Source organism: Balaenoptera ricei, chromosome 6, assembly GCF_028023285.1.
Source record: "Balaenoptera ricei isolate mBalRic1 chromosome 6, mBalRic1.hap2, whole genome shotgun sequence".
NCBI classification, from domain to species: Eukaryota; Metazoa; Chordata; class Mammalia; order Artiodactyla; family Balaenopteridae; genus Balaenoptera; species Balaenoptera ricei.
In genome coordinates, this window is record NC_082644.1 from 109,326,389 (window position 1) to 109,350,290 (window position 23,902).

At 52.0% G+C, this 23,902-nt stretch overlaps 1 protein-coding gene across 7 annotated transcripts; it reads right to left on the reverse strand.

Annotated features, from left to right (window-relative positions):
• Nucleotides 1-220: 220 nt before the first annotated feature.
• TRAF1 (TNF receptor associated factor 1) lies at nt 221-22,762 on the reverse strand. Of its 7 annotated transcripts, XM_059925498.1 has the most exons (10): nt 22,622-22,762; nt 20,713-20,767; nt 19,158-19,920; nt 17,136-17,220; nt 8,346-8,411; nt 7,439-7,849; nt 5,780-5,957; nt 3,635-3,783; nt 1,335-1,553; nt 221-453 (listed from the first exon to the last, which is right to left on the reverse strand). In XM_059925498.1, the coding sequence occupies exons 3-9, from the start codon at nt 19,295-19,297 to the stop codon at nt 1,335-1,337; spliced, it is 1,248 nt and encodes a 415-aa protein (XP_059781481.1). In that variant the 5' UTR covers nt 19,298-19,920; nt 20,713-20,767; nt 22,622-22,762; the 3' UTR covers nt 221-453. The 7 variants fall into 7 exon arrangements, with proteins under 7 accessions (XP_059781481.1, XP_059781478.1, XP_059781479.1 ...); XM_059925495.1 differs by lacking the exon at nt 22,622-22,762 and adding an exon at nt 22,262-22,583 and having other exon boundaries at nt 221-1,553; XM_059925496.1 differs by lacking the exon at nt 22,622-22,762 and adding an exon at nt 22,125-22,229 and having other exon boundaries at nt 221-1,553.
• Between the last annotated feature and the right edge of the window lie 1,140 nt (nt 22,763-23,902).

The following is a 23,902-nucleotide window of genomic DNA, read 5'->3' on the forward strand; positions in this document are numbered from 1 at the left end:
AGCCTCTCCTGTGTAGCATCTCCTTTGAGGTCACAGAACTCAGCGAGGGAGGCAGGCCGGGGCGGTTCCCCCATTACAGACAGAAGACTGAGGCAGAGAGGCATGTTCCTGCCAGCACACCAGCCTTGGATGCCACCTGCAAAACTGACAGCACCACCCAGAGCTCACAAGTCACCACCAACTCCCACAACCATACCCTTTATGAAAAGTGCAAAAGAGATTTTAAAAAAATTCTTTCTTTGGTTTTATACATATAAAAGGACAACATCTGCGGGTGGCTCAGCGGTCCTTATCCGTCAACTAGAGATGTGGTTACCTTCGTTCATCGGGTGACACGGGATTCTGGAAATGGCCGAGAGTGGGGCCCCCAGGCAGGCAGTGTGGAGAGTCTGTGCCCCTCTCCTTCTCCACGCTCCTTCCAGCTGCCTCTGGGAGCTAGGGACCTGGTTTCACCTGGAGGAGGTGGAGGGGCGCTCAGCTGGGGGACGTGCAGGACGCAGGGCCTCTGCGTGGCTCTGCATGGAGAGCAGCGGACTGCCGGGCCCAGGGTGGCAGGTGCCGTGCAAGCCAGCTCAGCCCACCTGGCGGTACTGAAGGTGAGTCAGGAAACTGGAGGGCATCAGGCTCCTGAATGTGTCCAGACCCCCTGCGGCACTAGGCCTCATCTGGCCCAGGAGGCCTAGAGTCAGAGACTCTGGGTTGGAAGGAACCATGAAGGTCTTCAAAACCACCCCTCCCCCCATCTGATGCCCTCCCTGCAGCATAGTCCCCTGGTTTTGCTTGTTCACCTCCAGTGCTGGGGAACTCGGTCCAGGCTGGGACAGATTGAATTCACACTGGCACCCTGTCACTTCCACCCCCTGGTCCTGGTTCTGATCCCAAGCAGGACGAGAGCAAGCTCACTCTCCATGGCGGCCTGCAGAGGTCTTCCCATCCCTGGAGCTTCTTTGCTGAGGTCCCACATCTCCAGCTCCCCATCCACACCCCAGACTGGTCCCCACACCCTCCCCATCTTGGCCAGAGTCCATCTCAACATTCAGGGCCGGGTGGCTCTCAGGGCTCCAGTGCTGCACGGTCAGGGCAGGGGGATCAGTCCTGCACCACCTCCTTTGGGACCCTCTACCCTTGTGGGGCCAGTCCAAGGTCCTGCCACACTAAGCTGATAGCTAGCCACGGTCAATCTGTCAGCTCGGCTCACATCATGCCAGCCCCGGCCCATCATTGTGCCTTGGGATCTTGGGCACCAAGGGCAGGACCTTAGTCATCTTGCTGAACCCCCGTCTGAGCGGGTGCTCCCTCGGGACCCGGGTGCGGCTTGCTCGGCCCCTCCTGACCTAAGCGTTTGTCTCCACGATGCACTTGAGGAACATGGTGTCGTCCTTCACGTAGGCATGCTTGGGTGACTGCAGCTTGTTGAGGGGGAAGAAGAGCGGGCAGCCGCTGGCCACATTGGTTTCGCTCTGGGGCCGCTGGAAGGATGCTGAGTTCAGGTCGGGCCGGAAGGCGTCGATGGCGTGCTCACGGTTGTTCTGGTCGAGCAGCATGAAAGTGACCTGCGGGGCAGGGGCCGGTGGGAGGTCAGGGGCCGGGTCTGTGCCTGTCACCCGTGCAGCCCCTCTAACCCTGAGCTCACACTGATCAGGAGTCAAAGAAACACGTAAGGACCACACATGGCGTACAGTAAGAGCCCGGAAACGGAAGCACCTGGTACTGTGAGCAGGCTTCAGGGGTGTCCTATGATTAGAGCTCAGGTGTTATAACAGGAAGGGGGGATTCAGATGCCACTGTCAATTGTGGTTGGCTGTTGGGGGCTAAAGGTGGGACTAAGCCCGGACAAGGAGGCTGGACTCCATAACCCAAGGTGTCCCTTCCTGCACTGAGATGTCTGTCTGATCCTGCAAACACAGCTGGACCCTCCCAGGCAAGAGCAGACAGGCCTTCCACTGAGCGGAAGGCAATCAACACCCTGAAACATGAACCCAGCTTCTGGTCTATACAGGGGCCCTGCGTGCCTCCGAGAAGCCAATGATCTGAAAGTGACACACAGCCTCCTCCCCGACACTCATCACTGAAATGCCCATCGCCCACTGCAGCAGTTCTCAAACTTGGCTGCACTTTAGAATTCCCTGGGAAGGTTTGAAAATTCCCGATGCTCAGGCTTCACCATCTACGGTAGTGAGACCCAGTCATTAGTATTTTGAAAATCCCCCCAGCACATATGGGAACCACTGACCTACTGACTCATACCCAGACCACTGTGGCACTACCGCTCCCACCCCACCTGCTTGCCCTTATCTTCCTCCACCCCAGCTGAGGTGTGGAGTCCACACCCTCCCCTTCCCTCCCCAACTCCCTTGCTGCTGCCGTTCACCTGCGGGGAATCCCTGCCACACTCCCACCTCCGGCCGCCCTTATAAGCATTTTTAACAAACTTTATTTTTTAGAGCAATTTTAGGTGCACAGCAAAACTGAATGGAAAACACAGAGATTTCCGAGTACGGTATCCCCACACGACCTCCTACACTGTCAACTTCCCCACCAAAGCGGTACATTTGCTACAGTTGATGAACCTATGTTGACGCATCTTATTCACCCAAAGTCCCTAGTTTAAGGTTCATTCTTAGCATTGTACATTCTATGGGTTTGGACAAATGTATAAGGACGTGAATCTTATCATTATAATATCATTAAGAGTATTTACAATGCCCTAAAAATCCTCTGCGTTCCACCTATTCATCTCTCCTCCCCTCCGTGAAATCCTGGCAACCACTGATCTTTTTACTATCTCCACAGTTTTGCCTTTTCCAGAATGTCATATAATTGGAATCATACAGTATGTAGCTTTTTCAGATGGGCTTCTTTCACTCAGTAATATGCATTTAAGTTTCCTCCATATCTTTTCATGGCTTGGTAGCTTATTTCTTTACAGCACTGAATAATATTCCATTGTCTAGATCTACCAGAGTTTATTTATCCATTCACCTACTGAAGGACATCTTGGCTGCTTCCAAGTTTTGGCGATTATGAATAAAGTTGCTGTAAATATCTGTCTGCAGGGGTTTTGTGTGGACGTAAGTTTTCAACGCATTTGGGTAAATACCAAGGAGTGTGATTTCTGGGTCACATGATAAGAGCATGTTTAATTTTGTAAGAAACCACCAAACTATCTTCCAAAGTGGCTTTGCCATTTTATAGTCCCACCAGCAGCGAGTGAGAGTTCCTGTTGCACCACATCCTTGCCAACACTGGGTGTTGTCAGCGTTTGGGATTTCGGCCATTCTAAAAGGTGTGCAGTGGCATCTGCCGCCTCCTTCCCTTTTTCTAAGAATGCTGTCAGTTCAGGCTAGCCCCACAGGACCTCCTCCAAGAAGTTTTTCTTATTCACCCACCACGTGAACTTCATCTCTACGTGTCTTTCAGGGTCGCTGGTCCAAACATTTTAGCTCCTAGACTCAGAATGCAGCAAAGAGCCTTGGCTACTAGATGTGAACTCAGGCTCTTGTTTTATAAGAGGGGAAACTGACAGCACGGAGGGCAAAGGATCTGCCGAGGTCACACAGGCAAGTTCATGGCTAACTCAGGACCAGGACCCAGGTTTCCTCCACCCCAGCCCCACTGTCCCCCAGGCCCATACCTTGTTCCGGAAAGGCCACGGCAGCAGAGCGTCATACTCCCCTCTCATGATCACGATGAAGAGGGACAGGTGGGTCCTCTTCCCCGTCCCGTCCCCATTCAGGTAGAGCCGCAGGCACAACTTGTATCCATACTTGGCAGTGTAGAAAGCTGAAATGAGGAAGACAGAGTCAGTGCCGAGGCAGCTGGAGAGTGCTGGACTTTGCAGATGAGGAAACTGGGACTGGCAGTTAGGCATGCCCAAGTCATGGCTCAAAACTACAAAAACGGGACTTCCCTGGTGGCGCGGTTGTTAAGAATCTGCCTGCCAATGCAGGGCACACGGGTTTGAGCCCTGGTCCGGGAAGACCCCACATGCCGCGGAGCAACTAAGCCCGTGCGCCACAACTACTGAGCCTGCGCTCTAAAGCCCGCAAGCCACAACTACTGGGCCCGCGTGCCACAACTACTGAAGCCTGCGTGCCTACAGCCCATGTTCCGCAACAAGAGAAGCCACCGCAATGAAAAGCCCGCGCACCGCAACGAAGACCCAATGCAGCCAAAAAACAAAAAAACAAAAAAATGAAATCTGGGGATGGAGCTCAGCGTTCTTCTCCGTTATAGAGCATCAAATCTTGGAGATCATCTGGCCTGGTGGCTGTCAAAGGCCATCAGAATCACAGATTGCCCCTGGAGCTTCTGACTCAGTAGTGCCGGGGTGAGGACTGAGAACTGGCATTTCTAACAGGGGATAGAGATGCTGCTGGCCCTGGGATCACACTTCTGATTTAACCAACCTGCATTTTGTAGTCGGGAACCCAAGCCCAGCAAGGGGAAGTGGCTGGCCACAGTGTCACAGTGTACTGCGGGCAGAGACAGAATTAGGGGCCAGGCCTCCTACCTCCCAACACGGACTTCTTTCTGCTGCGCTAGGCCAAGCGGTTGGGGTCTCCTGGAGGCTGGGAGAGAGTGGGGTGGCTCACAGTTCTGCCGGCCACTGCTGACAAAGGCCCCCGGGATGAATCATCCCCTGGTGATTAGGCACAGGGGCCTGTGGGCTCTCTCCCTGGGCAGCTGAAAGAGCCATCTGAGTGTGGGTTCCAGTAACCGTCACCATGAGGGCCCTTCTGGGAGGGGCTGAGCGGGGACAGGGTGTGGAGGGCATGCAGGAAGGAGTGGAGGAGGGACAGGCTGACAGTCTGACTCATCCGTGCCCCTTGTGTTTTGGTAGAACAGGAAGCCAGAGACACTGCTTGCTTTTTCCCTCTTTGGAAAGAAGCCAGGACAAAAAAGCTTACGTGTAGGAGACGAGGCCACCCCCTGAAGGGGCTGTCCCTGTTCCTGAGCAAAGGGGGCTGGCTTCGGGACCCAGCCTGCTGTGTGGTGTGGGGCAAACTCCCATGCCCCTCTTAATCCCAGCACTGTTGACCTTGGGTGTGTCAGAGGAGCAGATGGCCAGGAAAGGCATGAGGCTGGAGCAGATGTGAGTGGTGGTTAAAACTGCCATGGGCAGAAATCCTCCTTAACGACCCACCCGTTTACTTAGATGCACAGGAGTGAGGCCAGGGGAAAAGCACACAGGTCTGAGCACAAATATACACATTGTTACATAAACAGGTATCAGTTAATTAAGAGAAACATCAACAGAGTAACTGCCTACTTTATGCAAGACACTGTGCCAGGCCCAGGGGCCCCAGAAACGACTCAGAACTGCCCCAGTTTACACAATACTCAATCACGTGCTCCCCACCGTGGTACACAGAAGAGTTCTCCACTTGTTCTCCATTGGAGTTCTCCATTTCAGGTCTCTGAGGGCGGGGCCCCATGGTATTTACCTGTGAAAGTCACCCTGGGCTTCCCTCGCATCTACACAAACTTTGGTTCACAGCGCACTCTCTTTCACAACCGATATCCACACAATGTAGATCATTTTATTCCTAGTTGCAGACCGTGACGGATGTCCAGGGAGGTATGCTTGGTGCAAACAGCCCCTGCTCCACGCGGCTGAGCAGGGAGGGGCCTACTACCTCCGCAGGCCTGGTAGGGCCGGGGGCCTGAGTGGACACTGGCCTAACTGGACGCAGCCCGCCTGTCAGAGCGGAACAGCCCCCCACACCCCCCTACCCGCCTCCCCCAGCTGGCGTCTGTGCCCCCGGGGAGGCCTTACCTGGGGAGAAGAGGCTGACGGTCCTGCCGCAGGCTGACTCATGGCACCGCCTGGTGACACTGGTGACCTTCCATAGGAAGGTGCCGTCGTAGGAGGCCTCTTCCATGAGGCGGAAGCTCTGCTCCAGCTTGCCCAGGGCCTGGTCTTTCTGGGCCAAGGTCTGCTGCAGCTCCACCACCTGTGGCGGGGAAGCCCATTCAGCCAGGGGCACCAGAACCCAGCTTGGCGGTGGGATGGGGATGGCGGGATGTAGAGACAGAGCTGCCCCCAAATTTGCTTTCCTTGCCTTCCTCAGCCATGTGCATCTGCCTTTGTACATGCCGTCCCTCCTGCCTGGGATTCCTTTCCCTTCCTTCTCCACTGGCCAACTCCTGTTCGTCCGTCAGGAATCTGGCTCACAGAGTTCTTCCTCTGCGAAACACTTAACCACTGCCCTAGCTCAGCTGGTTTCTCTCTTTCATCTTCGATCTTATAGAGGCTTTACAACCATCTGAGATATATTTTTCTGCCCTTCCAACAGGATAGATGGTCTTCCCTATCAACGGCTGGGCCCATGCTCATTTTATCTGTGTCCATGCCTTGCACAGTGCCTGGCACGTAAGAGTAGAGCCAGGAAATTCATTAATGAACTGAAGACACAGTCACTGCCCTCGGGGAGGCCATCACCTTCCAACTGGGGCAAGAGTTACATAAACAAATCCTTTACTTCGCCACTCAAACCCAGTGCCTGGCTCTTCTGGTAGGTTCCTCCACTGACATTTGAAAGAATACAAATTTATTCTTGGGTGTACTCAGGCAGGGAAGTCAGGAATGGAAGTGAGTGTCCTTAAAGAAAATTGACTCCCTAATTTTATGGATGGGAAAGTTGCAGTCCTGTGACTTGCTCAGATCTATACAGCAAGTTAATGGTGGACCTGGAACTAAAATCCAGGCCTAACTCAACATGAGACGGTGAGGTAATGTTGCTGCCCCCCACCAAAAAGCAACATTAACATGGTGACTGGTTATATTAAGAAAAGTATAAGCTCTGGAACAAAGGAGGGGACAGTCTGGCGCAACCAAGAACTGTCAGATAAGTGGATTATCTGGTGGTTTGGGACCACCACTCTGAGTGTGTGGAATCCTTTAGAGGCTGAGCCAGAACATATGAGGACAGCATGAAACAATGTGCTCTGATGAAGGGGTGAAGGCACTGGGGGTGTTTAGCCTAAAGAAGGAAACACTCAGGATATTATTACTGACTGCTCATCTCTGAAGGGCTTCCATGGGGGCTAGAAGTCAGATGTTTTGGGGGCCCCGAGGGGCAGGGAAGACATAGGAGGCTGATTTTAGTTAAGTATGAGGGAGAACTTTCTAGCGGTGCAAAATGTCCAGCTGTGGAATGAGATGCTTGCGGTGGGAATAGCCTATTGCAGAAGTTCAAGCGAAGGAAAGGAAGCAATGGATGGGGGAGTTTGACCTTGACTATAACTTCTGACTCAGTCCTCTTCCTAGAAGGTTTTGGGATGCAGGAGAGACATTTTTGAAGGAGGAGTGAGTGGTCTGCGCAGGGAGAATGCTTAGGAGGAAGGCTGGTCCTCTGCTCTGGAGACAAAATGGGGCGGGGCGAGGGGCGGCGCCCTGAGCTGCCTTGAGGGTAAACGTGCCTCCCATGCTCACCCTCCGTTCCAAGCTCAGGATGTGCTCACGGTCCAGCTGGCTCTGGTGGATGGAGGCGGCCAGGGCCAGGTGGGAGGCCTCCACCTCCTTGTTGAGGACGGCGACGATGTTCTCGAACACGCACAGCTTCCCCTCCAGCTCCGTCAGGAGCTTCTCCTTCATGAAGTGCTGCAGGGCCAGCTCCTCCTGGCTCTCGGAGCAGGGGGCCCGGTAGCAGTCCACCTCTAGGTCCCCAGCTGCCTCCACAGCCCCCTGCAGCTGCAGGTCTGACAGATTCCGCTCCAGGGCCATGGGCCCAGACCCCAGGCCAGAGCCCAGCTGGGCCTTCCACTGTTTCATGAACCCTAACAGCAGGTTCAGGTGGGTGGCCTGGGAGGTGACCTCATGCTCCTGCATGAACTTCGGGCCCCCCTGCCAAGAGAGTGGGGCTGATCAGTGAAAAGAGAGGGGGAGGGAGGACCAGGGAGCAGTGGAGAGTCCTGCCACCAAAGGTTGCCAAGGGAAGTCATATCCATTCACCCGGCCAAGGGAAGTGTACAGCAAGAGGGATTCGGAGAAGGACCCTGGCATCAGACATACCCATGGTGAGCTCTGTCCATCCCAGCCTCCAGAGCAACAATTCTGCCATGCCCTTGAGCGCAGTGATGATTCAGGACCATGGAGAGAGGCAAAGGGGCTTTTGGGGGTGCGGGCGGTGGTCATTTTTGTGATGCTACAATGCTCAGGTGAGACATTAAGAACTTCCCTGAGTACGAAGATGATTTACCAGTGATTTTGTTGCTTGGGAAAGTCATGTAAGGTACATCCAGAGGCGTAGCTTGATGTTGTGGGAAAATCCCGGAGGGGCTGAGTGGGAAGGTCTGAGACTGCAGTGTACAGATCTCCTCTCTCACACTCAGATGCTTACCTTGAAGGAGCAGCCAACACCTGCAAAGGGACACCCAACTCCAGCCTCAGCCACCTCGGGGTGATCCTGGAAATAAGAATCATGTCACTGGATGTTATGGGGCTCCCAGTGGCACTGGGGCTCTCTGCAAAGCACCAGCATCCACCAGGCATGAGCTGGGCTGGGCCACAAAACTTTGCACATGCTGTTTCTTCTGCTTCAGCCCTCCCGTAACCCTCCTTCAAAACAAGAGCAGGGCCCCTGCTGTGATCCTGGGAAGCACTGCCAGCTCTCCTGATGGGACATGTTCCACTCAGCCCTGTAATCATCATTTACTCTTTGGTTGCCTCCACTGGTCTGGGGGCTCTGTGAGGGCCCCTAACAAGCAACTTGACAATACTGTTAACCTATGTATAAGTCTGAGGAGTTTACAAAATGCTTTCATAGTCATAATTCTTCCTAGGGCCCCTAACAACACTTGGGGATAGCAGGGTAGGTTTTTTGTTCCCATTTGATTGATGAAGAAACTGAAGCTCACAGAGGGGCAGGGATTTACTCAAGGAGGAACAGCTAGGAAGCAGCACAGCTCCAGGGCTCTTCCCACCCCACATCTCTATCTCTTATCAAGAGTAAGCCCAGGAGAGACTGGGAGAACATTTTTTCCAAAACATAGACCTGGAAAGGGCTTATATCCAGAATATATAAAGAACTCTTACAATTCAATAAGACAAACAACCTAATACAAAATGGGTAAAATACTGAACAGATACTTCACAAAATGAGATATACAAATGACAAGCCTATGTAAAGATGTTCAACATCACCAGTCATCAGAGAAATGCAAATTGTAACGAAATGCCACTGTCCACTCACTAAATGGCTAAAATTTACAAAGAACGATAATACCGAGCTTTGGTGAGGATGTGGAAGAACTGAAACACTCATAGGTTGCTAGGGGGAATGCAAAATGGTACAACCGCTTTGGGAAAATCTATGGAAGTATCTCATAAAGTTAAATCATACTTACAAAGTAACTTACTTACAGACCGTGCTTATCAAGTTATCAGACAACCCACATATTCCACTCCTAGGAATTTACCCAAGAGAAAGTGAAAATACGTCCGGGTGTATGTAAATGTTCACAGCAGCTTTACTCATAATAGGCCCACACTGGCAGCAATCCAAGTATCCATCAACTGGTGGATGGATGAACAAAGTGTGGTATATCCATACTCCAGGACACTACTCAGCAGTCAGATGGACTAAATTACAAATATGTGCAATAACATGGAGGGACCTCAAAACATGCTAAATGAAAAGAGTCAAACACCAAGGACTACATACTAGGATTCTATTCTTACAAGATTCTAGAAAAGGCAAAACTATAGTGACAGAAAATAGACCAGTGGCTTCCTGGGCTGCAGCTGGGGGAGACTGACTAAACAAGGAAACAAGGAAGCTTTTTCTGGTGCAGAAACATTCACCCTCCTGACTGCAGATCATACGATTGTATACATTTCCCAGCATTCATCAATCTGTACACTTAAAATGAGTGAATTTTATTACATGTAAATAATATCTTGATTTTCCAAGAGTTTTGTTGTTGTTTTTAAGAATAACCTCATGGGGTGATGTGAAGGGAGATTTGGATGAAAGGAGGGGAGGACAGAGGTCTTTTGGGCTGGGCAAATACAAAGCCACACTAGTTATTATTCTCTAAAAGTAAAATAAGTGAGAGCTGTGGGCTTAATGAGTACAGTTGGTTTGGGACACAGAGCAGAGCCCCGCAAAAGGCCACCCCCCACTTTGTCCCATTGCCCCGGCCTTCAAGCACAAGTTGTTCCCAACAAAGAATAGAAAACAGATGTTTTACTGGGGAGGGGTGGGTAGCCTTGTCAGGGAGACTGCAATGGCTTTGGAAAGTGCCCTGTGATGCAGCCTCTCCCAGCAGGTAGCTTCCCGACATGAGGGAAAGATGGAGCGCCTGAGGCCAGTGAGGAACCTGGCGAATGCACGAGGGGTCATCTCTCAGGCCCTGAAACTCCCTACAAGCCCATGATTCGAATCCTCTGCAGTTCTAAGGGTATATGCTTGATGTGAGAGTCGGAGGGAGGTAAAAAGGTGAAAGTGATAAAACTAACGGTGGGAGTCCAGCATTGCCCACAGGTGGAGGGGCACATGTTCCTTTGGCAGCTGAGCCCTGTGGTGTTGTGTCTGTGCAGTGAAAGCCCACGCAGGCTGGCAAGTGCTACATGCGTGGAGCGGGCCTCCTTATTACCATGTACAATGGGAGTGGGCTGGGACCAGCCTCTCATGTCTGGCAGAGGAGGGGCAGGGGGTAACTTGAGAGGCCGCTGGTGGCCAGCCAGGCTGCCCAGAGTCCCACCATCAGTCACTCAGTCTCTCATTCCTTGGGGTGCTTTCCAGGGTGAAGGGGGTGGGCTCTGGAGTCAGCCTGTCGGGGTGCAAAGCACATCTCTGTCACTTCACACACTAGCTGTGTGGCCCTGGGAGAGCTATTAACTTCTCCAGGTCTCAGTTTCCCAGTCTGCAAAATGAGGATAATAACAGAACTCCCCCTGATAGAGTTATGGCGAGGATTAAATGCCATAATACATGTAAATTCTGACATGAGTGACCTATTGTGCTATAACAAAATACCACAAACTTATTGGCTTAAAACAACCCCCATTGACACTTCCCTGGTGGCACAGTGGTTAAGACTCCACGCTCCCAACGCAGGGAGCCTGAGTTCGATCCCTGGCCAGGGAACTAGATCCCACGTGCACGCCACAACTAAGGAGCCCACCCACGTGCTGCAACTAAGGAGCCAGAGAGCCACAACTAAGGAACCCGTGAGCCACAACTAAGACCTGGTGCAACCAAATAAATAAACAAACAAACAACAACAAAAAAACCAACCCACATTTTTTGGGTTGGCCAAAAAGTTCGTTCTGTTTTTTTCATGTTATGGAAAAAACCCGAACGAACGTTTTGGCCAGCCCAATATTATCTTACAGTCCTGGAGATCAGAAGTCCTAACCTCAAGTGAGCAGGATCGTGCCCCTTCTGGAGGCCCAAGGTGAGCACCTGTTTTCTTGTTTTTCCAGCTTCTGGAGGCCGCCCGCATTCCTTGGCTCAGGGTCCCTCCCTCCATATTAAAAGCTAGCAGCAGAGCATCTTCCAATCTCGCTCTGATTCTGATTCTCTTGTCTCCCTCTTTTGAGGACCCTTGTGATAACAATAGGTTGACCAAATAAGCCAGGGTCATCTCCCCATCAAAAGATCCTTAATTTAATCACACCTTCAAAGTCCCTTTTGCCATTGTTATGGGCTGAGTAGTGTCTCCCCACCCCAAATTCATATGGGGAAGTCCTAGCCCCCATGAACATGACTGTATTTGGAGACAGAGTCTTTAAAGAGGTAATTAAGTTAAAATGAGGTCATTAGGGTGAGCCCTACTCCAATATGACTGGTGTCCTTATAAGAAGAGAAAATTAGGACACAGACATCCAGAGGGAAGATGATGGGAAGATGCTGGGAGAAGAGGGCATCCACAAGCCGAGGAGAGAGGCCTCAGAAGAAACCAACTCTGTCTAGAACTTCTTGCCTCCAGAACTGTGAGAAAACAAATTTCTGTTGTTCACACCACCCAGTCTGTGGTACTTTGTTACGGCAGCCCGAGCAGACTAATAGAGCCATGTGAGGTAACATATTCACAGGTTCCGGGGATTAACACGTGGGCATCTTTGGGGAGCATCATTGTGCCTGACGCGGTGCCCAATCAATGTTACCCATGATTAGTAGTAGTAGTACTATTATTAGCAAAATTATTCCTATGGATTAAGCACTGCCCTTGGGACATCTTTTTCCTTTTGCTAATGGCTGTCACATACATGCATCTCATTTAATCCTCACATCTCAAAACTCTTAAAAACTAATTCTGTAAAACCCTATTTTCCCATTAGATTTCCTTGGGGGTGGCTAGAGGTAAGGAACATCCCTAAATACATTTGTATTTATACAGGACCAAAGCATTTTTGCAGGTTACCTCATAGGATCCTTACAATAATCCTTTGAGGCAGGCAGGGGGGGATTAGTTTCACCTTAATACAGGGTGGGAAACCCGGGCGAGCAGCTTGCTCCACGTCACACCAAGCTTGCACATGTGAGAAGCCGACTGAATCCGGGTCTTCTGTCCCCCAGTTACGAGCCCTTCCGGGCTTGCTGCTCTCTCCACACCTGTGGGAGCACGGCCCCATCGTATCTCCCAGGGCCACGAGGAGGAGGTCGGGGCTTTGAGGTTCTGCCTCTCTCATGTAGGTGAGGAAGCTGAAGCTCAGAGATGGCCGGTGACTTGCAGGATGCAAGTTTGGGGCAAAGCTGTGGTAGAGGCCAGGGGCCTGGAATCTACGTCCAGGGTCCTTCCTCCCCACCAGGAGTCCTCACCTTGACTAAAGGGTAGCCTCATCTGAAGTCCAGGGACCGAGCGGACTGGAGAGGGAAGGGGCTGGGGTCACAGAGGAAGAACGGGGCATCTGTCCTGAGCCAAGCCTGTGCCTGTGTGGTGCCACAGGAGGCCCCTGTGTGAGTGGTCTCATTGCTTGCAAACTGCTAAAAATAAAATTCGCAGTGGAATTTCCTCTGAAGAGGAAACAGAGAAAACAAAATCCCAGCCCTGAGGGAACACTTGTCCTTCTGTCCACGTCCGAGAAGTCTGGGGGTGTGTGGTGTTCCCAGCTTCCCTGCTTACCCAGGCCCTTTGTGACGGGGTCAGCAGTGAGCTCCATCAAAGGGCCCCCACTTGGGGACCTGGGGGCCTCCGAGAATGTGAGTGTCAAGAGGGTGCCGGGAGCATGAGAGCTGCCTCCGTGAAGCTACTGCACAGAGCGGAGGGTCTGCAATGTGCCAGGCACTTCCCACGCTGCTATGCTGGGCACTGAGGCTGGCCAAGGTCTTGGATGTCTAGAGGGGCTGTTTTTGCTTGGGTCTCAGCTAGTACTGAGGGAGAGGCACTCTACAGTGACAGGGTGGACTTGGTCCGCTCGCCACTTCCTGCCCCCCTCTGTACCTGAGTCAGTTTCCTTTCTGGCAACCTCTGCTTGGGTCAACTGCCACCTCCTCCAGGAAGTCCTGCCTGATTCCCCTAGTTGAAAGTAGTCTTGCCCATTCCTGTTTCCACAGCATTTTGTGGATTCCAGCACTTAAGGCTGACTGTGTATTTAAACCTGTGTAAAACATTTGGGGGTGATCCACCATCTGGAGGCAGCAGAGAGAAGATGTCAGCAGCCTAAGGGGCAAGGGTGGGAGCCTGGCTCTGCCCCCCCTTTGCTGTATGACTGGTGCAGGCACACCTCTTCACTGAACCTCGATATATTACCCACTGGTGAAATAGGGGTATCACCACTGCCCATGACACAGGATGTCACAGGATCGATAAGGTTACAGATGCAATTGTCAAGCTCAGAAGTGTAAGGGGGTTCATTTCCAGGCATTGCATTTCAAAGGACACAGATATGCACAGAGGCTGAGGACAGACTCAAGAGGGACGTGGTCAGCGTCCTTCCACAGACTCAGGACCGCCTCAGGGGACAGGAGGCTGACTGACTTGCTTTTTGTGGCCCCAAGGGAGACAGACTTCAGCTCAGTACAAACAAAGAGGAAAATGGTACAATAGTTCCCCATGGTGGAAGTGGTGGTTTCATGCAGTAGTGAGCTCCCCGTCACTGGAAGGACACAAAGCCACTTGGCAGGAATCCAGTACAGAATGGAAATTGGACTGGACAGCTTGACCTCCTATCATTTTCTGATTCTAGAATAATTTAAGGCACTCTTGTAAGCCACTGGCAGCAGATGCCAGCTTGCTTTTGACCTTCCTGGGTGACCTCAGAGGGAAGAGAGTGAGAGAAACAATCCCATTCATAGGGTCTCAGGCAGACAGAAATGACTGCTATTTCCCAGCCACCGGGTCGTCCCCTACTTCATTGTCACTTCTGTAGGAAGGTCATTCTAGGCAAGAACCAAGACTCTAACCAGGTCAACAGTAATCCTTTAATATCTGCTTCTTACATGAGCTAATCAGTCTATAGGGCTTTGAGCACTTCTTAGAGAGACATTAATCTAATGAAGTCAGAGGAGGAGGACAAACTGATAAGCAGATGGCATGGAAAGTGTTGCAAGAATGGGCACCTCGGGGCTTAGCTCAGCTGGTCTCCGGCCCGGCCTGTCCACCCCACCTTCACTTCCCAGGTTTCCCCAGATGCACAAACTGCAGAATCACCACGTATGCAAAGTGTTGATTTATAATCAGCTGCTTTCCTTTGGTCAAAAGTCCCCCCAAAGTTCCCATTGGGTCAGAAGCTGGAGGAGTCCCTGGTCTTTCCACTTGTGGCTTTGTGCAGGTGTCAGACCACTGGATCACCCCACCCCCCCAGCTTTCCACTGGGGGTGTACCCTCCTCCCACTCTGTAGCCTGTTCCAGTGCCTGTAATTCCATTATTAGGATCACTTCATTTGGTTTAAGGCAGCAAGTTTCAAACTGTGCTCTGCAGGGCCCTAGGAATCCCCAGTGTCTCTGAGGGGTTGGGACAGGAGAAGGAAGTGGGGTAACAAAAAGGACAGGGTCCCAGGCTCCCCTTTAATCAGAACGCTTCTACTTTCATCTGATTTCACATTAACAAAGATGAAAAAATTAAGACTACTGGGTTGAGAGATATTAAAATAGCTCATCTTTATGTTATCTAAGATTTGCACAATGAATCTGTATTCATTTTGTTAAGAGGCAAGAATAAAACAAGTCAAAACAATAGTCCTGATGCCTTCGGGCAGGCAGGTGCCTTAGAAAGCATCTAGCCCATGCCCACTCTTTCGAGGGTGGAGTACAAAGATGCTCAAATAGGGAGGCTTGGAAAGTTATGCCATGGGTGTTAATCCTATTAGCTCTTAACCACATTGTAGAGTATAAAGTTCTGGGGAAGTGCACTAGATCCTTACTATTATTCCCTTGAGGACCTGCGGGGGGGAGAGGGTTGCTGACAAGAAGACAGGAAAGCCCTCAAAACCAGCTCTGGTGGGACAGGAAGTTCCTCCAGCTCTCCGCAGGAGAGGGGCCAGAGCGGAGAAGGGGTAAGGAGGCGTGGGGACCTGCCTGCCTCTGGTTCCACAGCGGGAGGGAGAGCCGCCGCCCTGCCAGCCACCGACTGGCAATGGGACGTTGCAGGTGCTGCAAGGACCCTGCACAGTCACCCTAGCATCTGCATTTTCCAGGCGGAGACAGCGGAGTCATCTCAGCCATGCACTGAATCACAGAGCCGTCCTCAGACACCAGGCTCCTGACCCCTGGGCCATGGTTCGGGCAAGGGTGGGGCTTTGGTTGAAAGGAGCCGGTGCCTCACAGTGCGGACAGTGCTGGTGGCCGAGCTGGCGAGACCCTGGTCACGAGGGAGCTTTGCAATGAGACGTGCCTGTGGGTGTCGGGGCCCATGTGTAAGAGGGGGTTGGGTTTACGGCAGGGATTCTTAAAGCTTTGGAGTCACAGACCAATACCAGTTTGTTTGCTTTTTAAATTAGGAGGGTAACATAAAGATTGCCATTTAAAAATTTTACTAAGCAAAGGCTTTACCCCGAATTCTATCAGCTATCACGATCATTTCCTTTATACAAAGACATGAATAGGAAGGGCATCATCTCAGAGTAAAGGTTGACTCTATGAATGGAAAGAATTTACTTTTATAAGGAAAACTCATGACAATTTCCTTATTTTGTTTTAATCATTTTTGTCATGAACTGGTGGGAATGGACCGGTGCTGGTCAACACGTGGGAACCTCTGGGCTGGACAGATTACCTGCGAGGGTCCTTCTCCAGCTCAGAAGGAAGGGCTAGGGTTCTAAACTGATGCCTGAGGGTATCTCTTTGGCCCCTCACACTACCAAAGTTGCATCTTATTCCCGGAAGCACGGTTTGGCAGAGCCGGAGAAGTGAGATGAGGATGGCCTGTCCCTGTCTGAGGGCAAACAGGGCCAGAAAGAACTGCCTAGGTCAAGAGTTGGCAAACTTTTTCTGTCAAGAGCCAGGTAGTGAATATTTGGGGCTGTGAGGCCTCTGTTGCAACTATTCACCTCTGCTGTTTCAGGACAGAAGCAGCTACAGGGACTTCCCTGGTAGCACAGTGGATAAAGCTCCACGCTCCCAATGCAGCGGGCCCAGGTTCGATCCCAGGTCAGGGAACGAGATCCCACACGCATGCCGCAACTAAGAGTTCGCATGCCACAACTCAGGAGCCTGCCTGCCGCAACTAAGACCGGCACAACCAAATAAATAAAAATAAATAAATATTAAAAATAAAAAAGCAGCCACACACAAGACATATATACGTGAGTGAGTTGTGGCTGTGAACCAATATAACTTTATTTAGGGACCTGTAAGTTTGAATTCCTTATAATTTTCATGTGTCACAAAATCTCATTCTCCTTTCAATTTTTAGAAACCTCTTACGTGTAAAAACCATTCTTTGCTCATAAGCTGTACAAACAGGCGGCAGGCTGAGTTGGGCCCACAGGCTGTGGTGTGTTGACCCCTGTCTAGATGCTGTTCTCACCCTGAGTCTGTCACAGGTCGGCCAGGTGGCTTGGGGTAAGTTGCTTCCTCACTGTGAATGTCAGTCTCCTCACTGCTGACAAAATGAATTCAGTCTAGACTCAGACAAGGAAGGAGCCACCTGGCAGGGACTAGGTGGGCAGATGCCTACTTGGCCTCCTCCCCTGCCAGCGGAGACAACTGACAGACAGTCTTTCTTGGCAGTGCCAACTTACCTGCTCCTGAGACATAAGGCTTCCTGGCCTTTCGGATGGTGTGTCATCCCCTTTGCATTTGGGACAGATGCGATCCTCACCATTCCTGGGGACACATGAACAAATGCCACTGAGTGAGGCATTCACGACTCCATGGCACCAACCTCCGTCCCCAGAGCTCCAAAAGCCTAGGCCTTGCCCAGTGTGGCAGCTGATACCAATGAGCATGCAGCTCCACAATCCCAGACCCACCATTCCCAAACCAATGTTTTCCTGTAGTTTGCAGTGAGCTTCTCTGGCAGCCAAACCTGATCTGAAGTGACTAGAGGCTATTAAAGCCCCTACTTATCCCACTTAGTGTGAATATTTATGTTTGCAGAAATATTCATTGCTTGATTATAAGGTGCATCCCCAATCCCCGCTGGAAGAATTACACAGTAATGCACTGACTTGCTTTTCTAAAATCTGAAAAACTTCTGCATTCCAAAATACATCTGACCCCAGGGGTTCAGATAAAGGATTGTGGATGTGCAGCTATATTAGTTCTTCTCAGCTTCCTCTATTTTATTTCGGTGTCTTATTTTTAGTAATTACAGATGACCATGGCCTCTCAGAATAAGAAGGGGCCTCCGAGAACACCTAGCCTGAGGTTCTCAACCAGGAGTGGGTGCCAGACTCTGAATGGGGTGACACATGGGCCTATGTGCTTTAACAAAGCTCCCAAGCGATCTGATCCTCAGTGAGAGCCACTGGTCAGGCCCATTTTACAGGAAGGAGAACGAGGCCTCAGAGGACGTATGGATCAACCAAGGTAGAGTGAGGCAGGGGCAGAGCTGGGCAGAGCTCTTCAGGCCTCAGGCCTGGATCCCTCGCCCGCCTCTGCCAGGTTTTGGAAAAACAGCGAAGGAAGCCAAGAGACCCATTGCAAAAGCCTGAGATGAAGCCCGGATGGTAAAACCAGTCAAGCTTTGCTCCTCCCCCGCACCTGCCCTTTTCACCACCACCTCTCCCCTCCTTCTCTCAGCCTCCTCCTTTGTGAAAGCGTTGGAACTCCTCAAGCTTGCCTGAGAAGTTTCCCACCTTCTTAAACTGTAAAGTCCCAAACAAAGGTCATGCTGGGGGTGCAGGGCAGTTTAAGAACACATTTGCCAGGAAACTGACCTGGGCAAACTGACCTCATCTGTCCATTAGGCCTCATTGTCCTCATTTGTAAAATAGGGTAATAATAGTATCCACCTTTCCAAGGCTCTTCTGAAGACACAAGGAAAGAGTGCTTGGCACACAGTTGGTACATAATAGCTGCTTAAGGTGGGATACTGATGATCATATTGATGTCACACCTCTCTGAGTTATTTATATTTTAAATATAAATATACACATATTTTAATATATAATATACAATGTAAATTATATACGTATATTTTATACACATGCAAAATGTGTGCATTATATATAGATATTTATATGCAAATATATACATATTTTATATATACATACATAAATATATAATACGTGAATATACTAGATATTTTTGTCCCCTTTAAAAGCATTCCCAGCAAACAGTCTGAGGTGATGGGTGATATTGTGGAAGAAGATATATTTGTACAGCAGTTTGTCATTTACCGGGGAGTTTATATTCATTATTACAAGAATTCTTTGGAATGTTATTGACTGGGCCTTGTAACAAACCTGGGAGGTAGAAAATCACTTTACAGGCATTTTACAGACAAGGAGGCTGAGTCTTCGAGACATCAAGCAATTTGCACAGGCCACACAGTAAGTAGCCCAGCTGGACCCAGAGGCTCTCCCCCAGACCCCGGATGGCCTTCTGCTAAGGGAGCTGACGTCTTTCTGTGACTACTTCTCCTTCTACCAACAGTCAGACAGGGCAGTATCCGGGACCGCGAGGAACAGGTGTGGAAGCTGAGGCCAGAGAGATGAAGTCACCTGCCCAAAACCACGGTTCCTCTCACCCTTGCCTCCCGTGAGGGGTCCCTCCCTGGCACCTCCTTCCCACCCGCCTCTTCTCCTCCGACCCCTCACCTCACGTTCTCAGAGAGACAGACGGCGCAGCAGAGGGGCCTGGGCTCTGGTGGGTCCTGGCAGACGGTGGGGGGGCACCCAAAGGGGAACTCGTTCTCATCGGGGGCCGGGCGGGGGCTGCTGGCCGAGCCAGAGGCCATCTCGGGGTCCCAGGCTGGCTGGTGGGGGGGCCCTGTTCAAGCTCCTCTGTGGAGGGGACCAGCTCCGTGGAGTCTGTGCTGGGAGAAGAGGTGAGTTCTGTCCAGGCCACCCTCTCTGATGAGCAGGAGTCTGATGATTTTATCTTCTCGCTGGCTTGTGTGGTTCAACGTCACAGCTGAGTCACAGCAGGATGAGACAGGAATTACCCTTTGTGGTGAAAAAAATCCCCTGGATGGTGACTGCAGGCTCTAGGAGTGTCCAGTCATTCTTTTGAGCAAGAGGGAGGGGAGAGCAAGTCAGAGAGAAAAAAGAACCGTGTCACGGACTTTCAGGAACCACAGTTAGAGTTTCCCCTGTCGGAGGACCTCAGGCTGCCACTGGCTTCCTCCACTTCCTCCCCAGGGGACAGGGGCAGAGAGAGCCCCAGTCGGTGACTTGTCTATGTTCCCTGGAACCTCCGAGCAGCCTAGGATCCTCGGTGTGGGTGTTCAGTGCCCCAGTGGAAATCCCCAGGGTTCTGTAGTCAGGTCCAAAAATGCAAGTTCCATGCATATTAGCTCTGCCCTGTCCAGAGTATCTTAGGTAAAAGTCACTTTTGCACAGCGAGTCTTGGTTACCCCATCTGTTAAAAAAAAAAAAAGGAATTGCAACAGGATTATCTCCAAGCCTTCTCTGGGGTCTAAAATTCTGGGACCCCATGGCCAAGGCCAGCAGGAAGGCTTCTGATGGCCCAGCCCTGCCCGTGGCGTTCTTCGTCAGTATGTGTGACACCTGGCCCTCCCCTCCTTTGAAGTCCGAGGCCTCAGGACCATGGACTGCTCCGGGCCCTACCTCCACGGCCCCACTCAGGAAGTCATAGGTGGCCACAGACTCGGATCAGGCGCCACCACTTCCTGGCCCTGAGGAGAACAAAGGTCTAAATAAATACAAGGTCACGAGGAGTTGGTCTCAGCAGCCAAGTGGGACGCAGATCCATGGTTGTGTGGGAAGCATGGCTCCTGGCACACCTACCATGCCCCAGGCAACATTTTCCTTCTTATTCCTTAGAGCAACCTGTTAGGAATTCCGCAGGCATGTGGAGGCACAGAGGAGAAAGATGCCTGGTCCAAAGTCACACAACACCTGGTGGTACAGCACGATGACCACCAGATCTGTGGGACTCTAAGCTCTGTATTCTTCCTCCCATTCAAGAGGGGCAAAAACAAGGCAGCTTGGTGGAGCCTACAGAGCCCAGGATGGAGGTCAGAGCTTCTAGCCTTTGTTTTCTCACCTATCAAATGGAAAAGATGATCCCTCCACATCTTTCTATTCTGCTGGGTTGCTACTAGGGGTTTTGCAAACTTTCATAGTAGTTTCAAATCACAGGCTTTGCGGTCTGACAGATCTGAGTTGGGATCCTGAGTCCATCACTTACTAGTTGTGGGTCCTGGGACAAGGTCAGTAACTTCTCTGCGCCTCAGTTTCTGCATCTGCAAAATGGGATTAATATTAATACCTACTTCACCTGACTTGTAATAACTAAATGAGATCATGGGTGAAAGCATGGCATGGTGCACGGCCCAAGTGAAGTGCTCGAAAAGCTTTGATATTGATGATGGCCACAGCCCTTCCAGCTCCTCAAGGTCACGAAGAAAGATTAAAATGGTAAGTTATGTTTATATAGTGTTTTCACATCCATCAACTTTAGCTGAGCCTCACAAGTGGGCAAGGCAGGTCAGACACTGTCCTCTGACCCTAGTAAATTCAACTGTCCACCTTCCCGGGAGCAATGCTGAGTCTGCCAGGGGTTGCTGGCAAAGAGGGCATGGCACCCTACCCTACTGCTGCAGTGGAAATCAGGACCTCCACCCTCACCCGGGCCAGCCCTGGCCTGGCCCTCTCAGCAAACGACCTTGAGGCCTACTTCAGAGAAAGACTATCAGAAAGCCACTCACTTAACCACATACGCCAAACCTGCAAACTTCCCTGCATCCCCACCTGCTCCCTCCTTCCCTTGGTTTGGCACAGGAACCCAAGATTTCTCTCTCCATCCAAGTTCTTGGGTCCCTTTCTCTCTGCTCCCTTTTCTCTCCACTCTGTCTTCAATGCCTCCCAGCTCCTTCCTATCGCATCAAAATACGTGCAAGCTGCTCTAATAATTAAAAGTGAAAAGTAACAGATACTTTTAGTGCTGTGTGAAGTGCTTTTACAGGCACCATCTCATCTAATCTTCACGTGAACCCTATGAGGCAGGTATTGTCATCTTCATCCCCATTTTACGGAAAAGGGAACTGAGGCACCAAGAGGTTCAGTGACATGCCCAAGGACTCCCCGATAGTGAGTGGGGACTCGGGAGCCCTGAGCCTGTGTTCTAACCACACATGGTGCTTTAAAACGCCCTTTACCCTCATTCCACATTCCTCTCCAGCATCTACACCTTCTCACTTTAACATAACCTCTAGAAAATACTGTCTACACGGGTGCTCCGCTTCCTCACTCCAATCTCCATGGAACCATCTCCCCAAGGTTCTCAAGGTCGAGGTTGCCAAATGCCCGGGGCTTGTCCCAGTTTCTATCCAACCAGCCCTGTGGCCAGCACCTGACACGCCTCTTGGCGCCTCCTTTCCAGTTCCCTTTCTTGCTGTGGCTTCCTGCACCCCTTCCGTGCTCCCCCCCGCCCCCACTTCTGTGGCTGCTCCTCCTTGTGTCTCCTTGACCCCCTTCTCTTCCACTCTGAACCGCCATCAGCCCCATCTCCGAGGCCCCACCCGCGGGGCCCGAAGACGCAGAGTCTCTGCGCTGCACACCCGCATCTCCCCAGCCTTCCACTTGTCCTTCGGGGCGCACCTGGACCAGACCCCACTTTCCCTGGGAGTCCCTGTGGGCCGCCCCAGAATGAGGTTGGGCTCCCAGCTTTGCGATCCCACCGCGTCCCGCAGCCGGAGAACAATGCCCCCCCGCCCGGCTCAGTGATGCCGGATGACCTGTCCGTGTCCCCCAGCCCCGTTCGTGCGCCCCCCGCGGGCTGGTGACGGCCGTCTCGCCACCGCCACATCTCCGGATGCGTGCGCAGCGATGGGAGCAGAGCGGCGCCCGCGACTATTCAAGGATGAGCCACCGCAGGGCTGCCCCGGGCGCCCGCAGGAAGGGCGGGGGCAGCGAGGCCGGGGCAGGGCTCTGCAGCCGGGATTCCAGGTCTCGGAGGCGCGCGGGGGGGCCCGCACTTGGGCAGCCCCCGCCCCAGAGAGCGGGAGCCGGGCTGTCCCGGGCGGGGAGCGCTGGGGCGGCGGCCGGGAGCCTCCGCAGTCCCGGGGCGGGTGGGGGCGGGGTGCAGTGCAACCAACCTTAGCGCCGCCGCCGCCGCCGCCGCCTCCCAGCGGCCCGGCGGGAGCTTCCGGTGGCGCGAGGACTCGGCCCAGGCGGCGGAAACCGGGGAGGGCAGGCCCGGGGCCCGGGGCCCGGGGCCGGTTCCTGCAGCGGGAGCCGCCTTCCGAGGCGGCCTCGGGGGCGGGGCGAGCGCTCCCCGGATGGGGAAACTAGGCCCGGGGCGGCATCCGCGGCGTCGCAGGCTCTGTTTTTCCACTGAAGACTGACCTTCCGTTCTCCTTCTCCCCGCGCGAGTTCCTGGCACGTGTGTGGGACTCAAAGTATTCGCAGACTAAACGAACACAGACCTGGGACTTGAACCCCCATCCTGTCCCCTGCCTGCCTGCAATCCCGCGTGGGGTGGGGCGAGCAGCAGCAAAACCCGAGTCTTAGCCCTCTTAGATTCCTGCAGAGATCCTAGCACAGTGTCAGGCTCGTCCAAGCTTATTGGGTTGGAGCAATCAGCGAAGAGACGTACAGAGGGGTTCTGAAGGCACGGCGCTTCCACAAAACTGGGTGTTTTCAGGAACCGTTTCTGGTTTTGTCTAAACACACACACAGCCACTTATTCCCTATGAATTTTGTGTATATCAATCGAAATAGTTATGGTGCTTAGTGTTGGGATAGAATTTTTGTCTAAAAGGTACGAACAACCTTTATTTTTGCGAATTTGATAAAGGCTCCTTCTCCATCAAGACCTAACATCTGCAAGACTGTTAGCTGAGCAAGGAGCGAGCCTGCCTACTTTGTTGGTTTTGTTTCCTTTTTGTCACTCAGAGGTACCCATTACATTCTCTATGTATTTGGGTCCCATTTTTTGTCTTGACACCCAACTGGAGTTGGGAACTGTGTTTTAGTCCTTTGATTTTGTTTGTTTTTAACCTGGGATGTATTTAAGCCTCTCACTCACCTGGGGCAGAACTCCCAGCCTCTGCCTGAGGAGCTGATGCTGCAGGACAGACCCCTCCTGGAGAAAGGAGGGCCTCGGTCCTACCTGGAGGGGAGGCGCCTGCCTGCAGACAAGCAGAGGGTCTCAGGGGCCTCCAAGACGGGCAATCTGTGGGACACTGACCAGAGGTGGCCTCTGTGGTCACGTTCTATTCTAAGAGAAAAGGATTTAGAGCTTTGAGTCTCTGATTTAAAAATTCATTGATTCTCAGTGCAGTGGGACCTCTAAAAGCCCTTCTCTGCTCCCACCTCTCTCCCACCCACCCCCTTCCTCTCTGCCCTGGGCCAGTGTAAGTGAGCAGGCAACCTGA